The 11,068-nt window shown below is 45.0% G+C and overlaps 1 protein-coding gene across 6 annotated transcripts in view; it reads left to right on the top strand.

The window, feature by feature from the left end:
• slc4a4a (solute carrier family 4 member 4a) overlaps positions 1–11,068 on the top strand; it is a 49,540-nt gene that overhangs the window by 18,912 nt on the left and 19,560 nt on the right. For 2 of the 6 annotated variants that reach the window (XM_030359656.1, XM_030359655.1), the window contains 6 exons: positions 1,443–1,603; positions 3,623–3,802; positions 5,243–5,338; positions 6,446–6,522; positions 9,743–9,900; positions 10,511–10,598. In XM_030359656.1, the coding sequence (XP_030215516.1) occupies positions 1,443–1,603; positions 3,623–3,802; positions 5,243–5,338; positions 6,446–6,522; positions 9,743–9,900; positions 10,511–10,598 (760 nt within the window). The remainder of the gene's footprint in view (positions 1–1,442; positions 1,604–3,622; positions 3,803–5,242; positions 5,339–6,445; positions 6,523–9,742; positions 9,901–10,510; positions 10,599–11,068) is intronic. The other 4 variants (XM_030359661.1, XM_030359658.1, XM_030359660.1 and 1 more) reach the window with 2 other exon arrangements.

The following is an 11,068-nucleotide window of genomic DNA, read 5'->3' as shown; positions in this document are numbered from 1 at the left end:
AGATTGCCCACACACACACACACTCACACAGTCACACGCACTCACTCACACACTCACAGGCCGTGCAATGTTGTGTCATCACGGGCTCCAAGGCCAGCCCACGAGCCCCTCGATGAATGAAAGATCTCATCTCCAGCACTGGGCAGTGCTGCTGGCCGGCTGCCAGAGTCCCCAGCCTTGACAGCCAACATGGGCAAAGAACAAAACAACCATGCTGGCATACAGTGAGTGGCCGGCCAGAAGGGGCTCTGTGGCGGTCATTGTATGCCCGTCATTCAAGTCTTGCGTTTCCGCATTCCACCGGTCGAAGATTTCATTACTGTCCATTAAAGCTTTCCCTTTTTAAAGCGCCTATATATGTCCGCTAAAGAGTACAGGCAAGATGGAGTACACAGCGGTCCACTAGGTGATCTTTACATGTGGAGGCCTAGCTGGGTGACTAACTGCCACTGCTAATTATCTTGTCAGAGAGGAACTGCTAGGCAGCGGCTTCCCCTTACAGAATAGGCGTTCTGGGACTTCTGCTGTCAGAAACACACACCCCATAAACTTGAACAGTTATTGCACTTGTTGCTTCAGGTGTTGATGATGTTGCAACATTCTTACAGATACCCACAGATACCACGAGTAGTAGACAATCTTTTTATTCATCCGCTGTCAACCCAAGACTACAATTAATATGTTGTGTAACGTTAAACAAAGAGACCAGTTTCTACTGGCAAACAGACAAAAGACTCGTCTCTCTTAAGCCTTGCCAAGTGGAAGTCCACTTCCCTGCAGAACGACAACTTGCATGCACCCTTCGTGGTTCTACAGCTCTGGGGAGATTTAGGTCTTGGTTCTCTCTGAGGCGTTGTTAAGGGTTACATGGAAAAAGATTGATGACATGTTTACACCCAAATTTACACACTCTGGTCTGACCACCGGACAGTGGATTTACTCAGTGATTTTTGCGTTTCTTTGTGTCACAACCCAAAACTCTTCACAGAGGTCAAACTTTGGCCGGAAACACGTTTGCATTGGTTTGAATGTGCTTTCGATTGTGTCTCATGGATACCTCTGGGGTTAAGACATGATCGTTAATCCCCTTGTCTGTAGGTCAGGCCACTGACCTACACTGACCTTTCTAGATTTAAAAAACATACACATTAAAACCATGAACTTCACACAAATACTCAATCATGATGATATGCAATTAGATACCATGCTATCATCATTATCATACAATCAGGAACCAAACGCTATAAAAAAAAGAAAGAAACAATCAACAAAATAAAAAACCTATTACGTTCACAAAATGTGAACATAAAATGAAAGTATAACAAAACCCCAAAACTGAACTCAGACGTGTCGATTGTCGTTGAAGACGCTTCGCTGTCACGCCTCGCCTCATCCGGGGGTAGCCTCACAAACCTCGTCGCCCTTATCGTTCCCCCGTCCAGGTGGATCAAGTTCGAGGAGAAGGTGGAGAAGGGCGGAGAGCGCTGGAGCAAGCCCCACGTGGCCACGCTGTCCCTCCACAGCCTGATGGAGCTGCGCACGTGCATCGAGAAGGGCACCGTCATGCTGGACATGGAGGCATCCACACTGTCCCAGGTGGTCGGTAAGTTCAGACTCTCTCTTCCTGGACCACGCACGGCTGTGCCGAAGAAACAGGCACACGACTGGTGGCGTTGTGGCGCTTGTAACACATCAACCGTGGATCATTTCTAGCAGTTTGGAGAGTTGATCTATAGCGTGTCACTCAGTTGTCAAGTGCCACCCACGTATGAATATAAGATGACCCCACACAGGGTGTAAGACACCTGTGTTTGGGCAGTACTGTTGTCATGGATGAGATGATTTGTGACACGTTGGAGTCGCATCAAAAACGTTACAGTACACTATTGTTGCTGATCATTCAACTGTGCATATTAGGCATTAAACATAGTTGGAAGTAAGTACAAACATCCTTTAAGGTCCCATGGAAAAATGGTAAAAGTTGACAAATTCAACACCTTGAAACAGGTACTGCTTCATATAGAATACTCACTTAATGACTTGCAATCGTTCAAAACAAGTCGCTGTCTGTTATGGTTCAGTGAAAGGCACTTGTTTACGGATGGATGCCTGTCCTATGCAATGACCCCCTCTTCCTTTGTTGGAAGCCTGGGCCAACCCACAACATTGGATAGAAGGTCGGCTGTTTGTCAGTAAACCATTATTACACATTGTAATCTAAGTGTGGAAAAGTTTATGGATTTAGTGCCATAAATCCATTTATGATGGACATTCATTTATTGATTGATTGATTACTCACCTCTTTCATGACTTTTTATGACATTTTGAGAACATTTACTATGCACGTTCAAACTTATGTTCAAACTTACTCCATTGCATCCCCAAAAGAAGTTGTATAATAAACTCCCGCAGAAAAAGAGAAGTCTGGGATTAATTGGAGTTAAGCTAAACCTATATCATGATCATACTGCACACAAATATGATAATATGTACTCCATTACATGCGCCAAAAAAAAGCGACAGACAAACTCGGTAATTTGATCAGAGCAATTCCAAGTCTGTAATTGTGGAAATTCAAGGTCAACTATACACCCCCATCATAATCAATAATACACCAAAATATTAGAACAAAACTTTGAATACATTACCCCCCCCCCCCCCCCCCCCCCCCCCCCTAACAAATAGGAACAAGCAGTCCCCTGTAGATGGACTTCATTAACAACCCTTTCATGGGGGTTTCACCTCGCTGCGTGGGACAGCAGGAGGGTTAGCAGGAGCGAGCGGCTATCATCAGAGGACAGTACTGTAAAGTAATTGGCCCAGTGCCTCACACAGTACTTGGCTACGCTGGGAGTTGGCCCCCTTTGCTTCCAGGCCAACTCTCAATAGACGGGCATCCACTGCTCTGGTTCTGTAGAGGAGGGGAAAGAGAAAACGAGTGGGGGGGGGGGGGAAGACAGACAGACATGGAGCGGCAAAGAGTGAGAGAGAGCGAGAGAGAGATACAGATAGACAGCGATAGAAGAGCGAGAGAAACAACGAGAGAGAGTGAGAGGGGGCAGACAGTGAAAGACAGACAGTGAGCAAGAGAGAGAGAGAGAGAGAGAGAGAGAGAGAGAGAGAGAGAGAGAGAGAGAGGGGGAAGGATTTTCCTCGAGGCTTCTATCTTTCAGCGTTCAGGCTCCTGACCTTGATTTTAAAAATAGGCCTTTTGATTCGACCGTCCACAACTTTATGGACGCTCCCTTGCTCATGTCCCCCGAGCACTGCAGTCTATCCCTCACTCAGATCAGCCATCGCTAATCGTTTCTGGGATGACGTGTTTTCTCAAGATGTCGTTTTGTCGTCCACTTATTCCCCTTGAAAAACGTTGACACAAAAGCGATATCCCCCCACTTGTGGACAACATCTTGCGAATGCCCTTAAGCAGCTGTCTGAAGATCGGATTCCTACACGTTCTGCATCATCACATGCATGGTCATTGTATGTTCTCCCTGAACGAACTAGGAGTGTCTTTGTGTCTTTATGTGTCTTATTAGTATCGTTCACGATGTTGAGGTTACAGCTTTTCTTTTCTTAAAAACAAACCACCTTAATCTCTCCTTCCCTAACCCTCGCGTAGAGATGATCACGGACAACCAGGTGGCCAACAACATGCTGAAGGCAGAGCTTAAGGAGAAGGTGACGTACACGCTGCTGAGGAAACATCGCCACCAGACCAAGAAGTCCAACCTGCGCTCCCTGGCCGACATTGGCAAGACGGTCTCCAGTGCAAGTAGGCTGTTTTCCAACCAGGAGAACGGTAATGCAGATGGCAGTTTGGTGCAGTCCTTCTTTTTTTTTTGTTTATTTTTGGTTTCAGACTTAATATTCAAAATACTACTTGAGACGGCTTTCGTCCACGTTTTAACTTCCCCCCAAAAAGTACTGCGTTTATTTAGGCTCGTCTTTTCCCTGTTCCTCTCGTGGAACCTGAATATTATTATTATTAAATAGAAGTTTAAGGTATAATTTATGAAGTGCAGAGTAATCGCAATTCAAGACTTACCTGGCTAGTGTTCATCATCTAAAAAAGCAAATCTTCTATATTGTTCTCATGTGTCCTGCTATTTAATGATTGCTAATTCTACAAAATTATTGCAACTCCTAATGTTGCTATTTCAAAACAAATTTTGTAACCCTATTCTGTTAAAATTTTATTAAAATTAAATCTGTGAAATGTCCTCATCTCTGGGATACATTTCACAGACTTTCCATGAAACATAGAATCATATCAAATAGAACATCAGTTTAATAACACTCATGTCCAATAGAAATGGCTTCTAATTCATTCATATGCTTACTTAAGGAAGAGTTTGGGTTGGACGTTGACGCAACGCAAGGGGGTGTACGGACCCGTTACGTCCTTGCGGACCGCCCTTGCGTCTCCCAAAAAATTGTAACCTTGCGTCGAGGCGCTTACGTAAACTGGACGTAAACCCGACGCAGAACCGAAACAGGTTCACAACTGCGTCGAAGCTACTACGTGGTCATTGCGTTGCCTCAACGTCCCAACAATAACTCTTAATTTAATCATTGATGTACTTACTGGCAATCATCCATGCTCAGTTAGAGATTTGTTAGATCATCAAATGAATTTTGTTTGTACATTTATTAATGAACAGTCATTATTAATGGTTTTGTCTTATAATTCTCTGACACTACCAACCATGGGTCCTTAGAAAAGTGGTTTTATCTAGCTAACTTGTTAATGCTTAGCAAACCAAGGATTATTTGGAATTGGCAAAGGGGAAAGCCTCCATCATAAATGTACCAAATAATTGATATGGTACTTTTAACATCGTCATAAATATGCAAATAAAACAGTTCACTGATACTGTATGAATAAGGTGATTAAACAGTGTCAAGGATACAGGAGAAGGTGTTATACTATTCATAAATTCAAAGTTGACACTTATGTCAATGTGATAAAGCAAGCAGTTTTATAGCAAAGCCAGATTCCATCCAAGGACCCATGTTTGGCGGTTTCATTTCATCACAGTGTTTCCATCATTCATTCCAATCTTGTTTTCCTCTTACTTAACACTTTTCCTGTTTCTTCCTCCGGTCCTAACTATTATAATTATTTCAGTGTTTTCTTCCTTCCTCCTAACCTGCCTCTTTTCTTCCTTTCTTTTGGCGTTTTCCTGGGCTTTTTTCCTTTGGCTTTAATACCCTCTCGATCCACTGCCGCCACTAAAAGCCCGTAGTCCTCTGGGGAACTCAGTGACTTGCCTATCGGGTCGCATCTCTATGGAAGACTTACAGCTCCCCAGGAGTCCCAGCATGGATTACCTTAGTAAGTTGATCAGATCTGTAGCGAATAGCGGGCCTCAAAGGTCCCCAGCACCCCAGTGTGGCCTTACCGTCCCTGTCATTCATCCAAAAGACTTAAATAGACCACCCCGCCGTCCGGCAGAGTCTTATAGTTGTGGCCTTTTACTAGATGGTGTAGTTGTAGTGTCCCAAAAAATAGACCTAGATACTGTCGTAGTTGGTATGTCCCCTAAAGCCTAGATTTGATTAACATTTAGAGTTGCAGAAGAAGGGTTTGATGTGTTGTATATAGCCAAAGCTATTTCTGACAGCATTCCCTTGATTGGCATTGAAAGTTCAACATAATAAGAATAAGCATATAATAAGAATAATATTAATAAACATAGTCATAATTGTGCCAATAAAAGTTGACGATTCAGATTTTTGCCAATAACCGTTAAACCTGGCGAGAATAGTTGATTTGTAGGCATTTCCTATTTTTTTTTGGCTGCATCATTCTGACAACTATATCATTACCAACATTTCTCCTTTCCTTAGTTTGGGTGGGCGTAGGAGACGGGCTTGGGGCTGTGCGATAGGTGAGGAGGAGAGCTGGCTGATGGGAACAAACCATTTTAAAGTATCATTGGCTTCAGATATATATAAACATATGTCTGAATAGCCCAGTTATTTCTAAGTAACTGACTTAAGGTTTCAGCAGTCTTGGGTTCCGATATCTTTCAAACCAGAATGATATTAGACCCCAAAAGCCTACAATGCCGTAGTTTACCTTTGGTTGAATCGGCAGGGTTAGCAGAAACCGTAGTCCAGTATATAGTCCACTTCAAGTGGGATTCTAGTTAAACGTTGGAGCCCACAAATATATTCTACATATATAAAAGGGTTCTAGCATAGCAGCCCATATATGTTTATAGGGTGCTGAGCCTTTGGTTTAATATCCAGCTGTTTTGGCACCTTTGTGTTCTTGCACTCGCTTCTTTGGTTATTTGCGTGGGGCAATATAACCCACGGGGGGAGCTACTTTCTCTTTCTCCTTGGTTGATGGGTGGGGGTTTCTTCCATCATGCCCGCCCGCATCTCCGGCGAGTTACCGGGGCCCCCCAGCCTAACCTCCTGTCTCTGTTCACAGGCAGTCCCACCCCCACACACCGCAACCTGACGTCCAACAGCATGAACGATATCTCAGACAAGCCCGAGAAAGATCAGGTGAGTGAACAAAAACGACCCATGACCCTTTCCCCTTCTCTTCCCTCCCTCCCTCCCTCCCTCCCTCCCTCCCTCCCCCTCACCGTCATGAAGTGTCTGAAGTTCAGAGGAACCGTAAAGAACACGTCTCAAGGCGGATCTGACCGGTTACGGTGCATTGGAAAATCTTTAAGTGGAGAAGTGCTAGAGAACTATAGGGCAAAGTAACGCCCCGGCTCTGAAACGACGTCACCAACCAGTCTGTAATACATTATCCCCAAGGTCCAAATGTCTCGGGTGGTGATGAGTGACGCAACCCAATCAGCAGCGAGCTATTGGTGGTGGAGTTGCCGCGGCGATAAAGTGTGCCTAAAGTTCACCTCTGGAACCCTCGCGTTGTCCTTTATCTCTGTGCCAGCTGAACCCAAACAGCTCTGCGACTGTAAAACCACAACCACATGCGAGACCATGCATGCACATGCCGTACATGCACAAACACACAAACACAGGACCAACCCACACACGCACACAACCAAACACAGCCACAAGCGCACATGCACACACACACACACAAACACGCAAGAACGCACGCCCGGGACCAGCCACAGGTGCGCCCAAGTGCGTCTGTGTTTCTAACATGTTTTACAATGTTGACACTGCTGCAGCACGTGCAGTACTCCCACTCACGTCCTCTGGGGAACACTTTCCCGGGAAGTCTGATTATTCCCACTGCGTTACAGCGGGGTCGTTAGCGTGGCAGCACAGTAGCTGTTTAATCAGAGCCATGGTCGGGTCATGTCCAAGGCCACATACCTGCAGGATGGGAGCGGGGGGGGGGTTGAGATGGACCCAGTAAGCCCTGTGCTCCTGCTGCTGACGGCTACCATGAGTAGGCAGAGATTGGAGACCAAACGTCCCCCTGGGGACTCTGTGATTTGGGGATGTCTCGGGGGGCCAGATGGTCCTCATAAGTCTTCCGAAAGGGGAGGCTGCCACCATGCAGAATCTCCCGCACAGAGTCCACTAGACCCACACACAGGTCACATTGGCCGTGGGCGTCGCTCTCTGCACTGCCAGGACAAAATGTTTCTCGGACAGAATCATTTTTCGATTGTGATCAGGCGATTTTTGCAATTGTGATTTGATCAGACCTTCCTAGAACTTTTTTTTTGTGGAAAATTTCAATTTCTATAAAGGCACCTTCAAAGGCTGCGGAAAATGGCTGAAGAATGCATATACCTACATACTGTCCTTATGGGTATGTTGGTGAAATCCCTTATTTTCCAAACCTTATCTAAAGCCACCATCGGACTTTCTTAATAATACTTTCCCAAACCAACCCCATACTCAGTGTGCCCGGGACAATGAGATTTACTTTTGTCCGTACATCTATTTGGTTGTAATGGGATTTGAATCGACGTCATTCATTTGTCCTGATATGGGAGTTATTTTTATATCCGATCCATGAGTCTGAGACCCCGAAACAGCTTTAAATATACTGCCTCAGCTGAATTGGGGATTATAGCAGCATGCAGTCACCGTTTTCTTCCACAGTGATTATTTTTACCTTTCCTTCTGAGGGTGTTGCGGTGCTGACTACACAGCCCTTCAGTCACATGACCTGAAGGTCTGTCACCAATTTCACTCTGCAGGCGAGGCGATGCTGTTATTCTACACCTACACTATCTCACATGGATAATATAATTTTGGCTTTCTTCATATTCCTTACTAATGTACTTCCGTTGATCTCCCTTTCCACTGTATTATTCGTCACTGTTACAGTTTTGTCAATTAGCAGACACTTATGCAGATGCTTGTGACTTGCAGTGAATTCAGCTTCATATCGTGGAGGAGCAGGTAGTGGTTGGGTATCTGTCCCCTGAATGCCAACACTGTGAACATTGTGGGATACAAACCCAGAAGCTTTCAGCTGGGAGTCGAACACCCAGGAGACCGGCCGTGATCCTAGGCAGTAGGCTCAATGTGATTTAGTGGTTGTATTTTGCTTTCGGTATTACCTTTGTTCCCGGTGAAACTCTCCACTGATGCCATTAACACACTGGAAATACATTTTCTTTTAGCGATAACAAACGTTAGCCACTCGGAACCCATTTGAACTATTATCGACAATATGGGCTTCCGGCTAACATGTCACACTTTGAAGTGACATGCTTATCTGGTGTTTATGATTGGTTTCTTATCTTAGTTTTTATCGCGGTTGGATCAATGATTCGACTCTGCACCATATTTATTGTCAGTGGAAAGGCTACCTGATCAAAGTGTCGTCGAGTGGATCCCAGGCCATGGTGAAAGACTCTCCTGAAAGGGCCATTGACTGCCCTGTAACTGGTTAATCTAATAAGAGAGTGTGTAAAGCCGACCAGAGATCAAGGACTAATCATGAAATTACCTTCTGCGACGCTTGATGAAACCAAGCGAGCACACGGCGGCATTTTAACTTTAACATTTATTCGGTATTCAAAGTGTATCTGTGGATACCTATTGTTATTATATTTATAACATTTATAACATGTATAGCTACGAAATTAGGAGTTATAGTTGAAACATTCATATCATTTTGTCTTTATGCAACCGTAGTTTACTGAATACATACATGTGCGTATATAAATGCAGGATTTTTTCGGAAAAAATAGTTGACCCTTCTCTGACCCTTCACCACCCAGGAAGTGGACGTAGACATAAGAGGGATGAAAGGCATGATGTCTAAGAGGTTCCTTAATCTGCCGACGCAGCACACACACAACATGCAGAGCTCCACAGTTTCCCCACCTCCGCCGCCGCCACCCTGTCCATCTCCATGACATTCAGAGCACCTCGCCATACCTCCGCCTGCGCCTGCGTGGAACAGAGTCGAGATTCACACCCGTGTCCGTGCCGTGCGCGATCACCGCAGACAACTTTGTGTGCAGTTAATTTAAACATGGAGAACTCTTGACGATTGTGCCAAACGAAACGAAGCAACGACGAACAAACCAACAAACAAGGGGCTTTTAGAGAATTGAGTTACGTTTTTATAAACCGAATATACATTCGAAAAAAAAGAAGGAATAGAAAACGTAAAGTGAAGCGATGGGCTGTTAAGCACCACTTGTCTGCTTTGATACACAGCCCTCTTAATGAAGAAGGATGGCGGGTGGTCCTCCGCCGCTGGTGGTGGTGGGAACCTGACCTTTTGCCTTGCTCTGTTCCCCCCCTAACCCTCTTTGTGCTCCACCTGCAGCTGAGGAACAAGTTCATGAAGAAGTTGCCCAGAGACGCCGAGGCCTCCAACGTGCTGGTGGGCGAGGTGGACTTCCTGGACGCCCCCTTCGTGGCGTTTGTCCGCCTGCAGCAAGCGGTGATGCTGGGGGCCCTGACGGAGGTGCCTGTTCCCACAAGGTACTGGAGGTCCTTGAGAAATACAAAATGTGTGGTCAATTGTGGGGAGTTCATGCTAGAGTCTAAAAGGTCTCGAGTTCTGTTATGTTGTTGATGTTTTTTGTTATGTGTGGACCCCAGAAAGAGTAGCTGACTACATCGCTTAGCTGATGGGGATCCGTCAATAAACCAATAAATGAATGTCCCCCCCCCCCCCCCCCCCCCCTATACTGCAACGCCAACGGTTCGAAATGACTCAATTATGCACACTAACGTAGGCAGAATTTTAGTGTGCTCTTAATCTGTGAGCCTCTTTCCGATGGTAGCTAGCTAATGAGCAGTATTTTCCTTTCCTTTATGTTATACATTAGTTCATGTTGCATTTACATGTATGTTTCATGTATGTGTATACTTCAGCTTAGACTATTTTGAACACACACAATTTCTGACAGGATAAGATAAAAGTATGAAAGAAACCCAACACCAAAAGCATTCATACGCTCAGATGAGCGACCGTTGGACCAGGAAAGACAAACACACTGGAAACCATTGTTCTGGAAATTGCTACTCCACCAACCTAAAGATGTCCAAACTTTTGATTGTCTTTTAATAATTTATCGTCTCATTCCAGATTCCTATTCATTCTCCTTGGCCCAAAAGGCAAAGCAAAGGCATATCATGAGATTGGAAGAGCCATCGCTACTCTCATGTCGGACGAGGTGAGACAACTGACCATTCATTCATGTATTCTATTAGGAAAACATTCAAACCCGTCTTTTTGTTCCTTATTGCGCAATAACGCTCCAAAAGTGCGCAGAATTTTTTTGATTACTGGACACCTCTGCCTTTTAACAGTTCCAAATCAATGTGCAAAAAATCAAACATTAAAAACAACAGTCCAATACAGCGATCAACCGGATGTTTCCTTGACAACGCAGAAGCCTTCTACCTAAAGCACCACAGAAGGGTATTTTAATTACAGCTGATCAAAGGCATCAGCGTTTTAGATGAAAGCAACTAGTATCTCATCATAGTTGGTAACTGGGGTATTAGCGCTTTGGGGTAGCCCACTTAATGAAAATAATGTACTTCGGCTGTGTTAAGCAACCTTGGCTTCGCCTCGGCCTGCGTCCCCCCCCCCCCCCCCCTAGCTTTACACTACTTTCCAGAAACGGGGACAACCCCGCCC

Source organism: Gadus morhua, chromosome 6 (assembly GCF_902167405.1).
Source record: "Gadus morhua chromosome 6, gadMor3.0, whole genome shotgun sequence".
Classification (NCBI taxonomy): domain Eukaryota; kingdom Metazoa; phylum Chordata; class Actinopteri; order Gadiformes; family Gadidae; genus Gadus; species Gadus morhua.
This window is presented reverse-complemented; position numbering and strand designations above follow the sequence as displayed.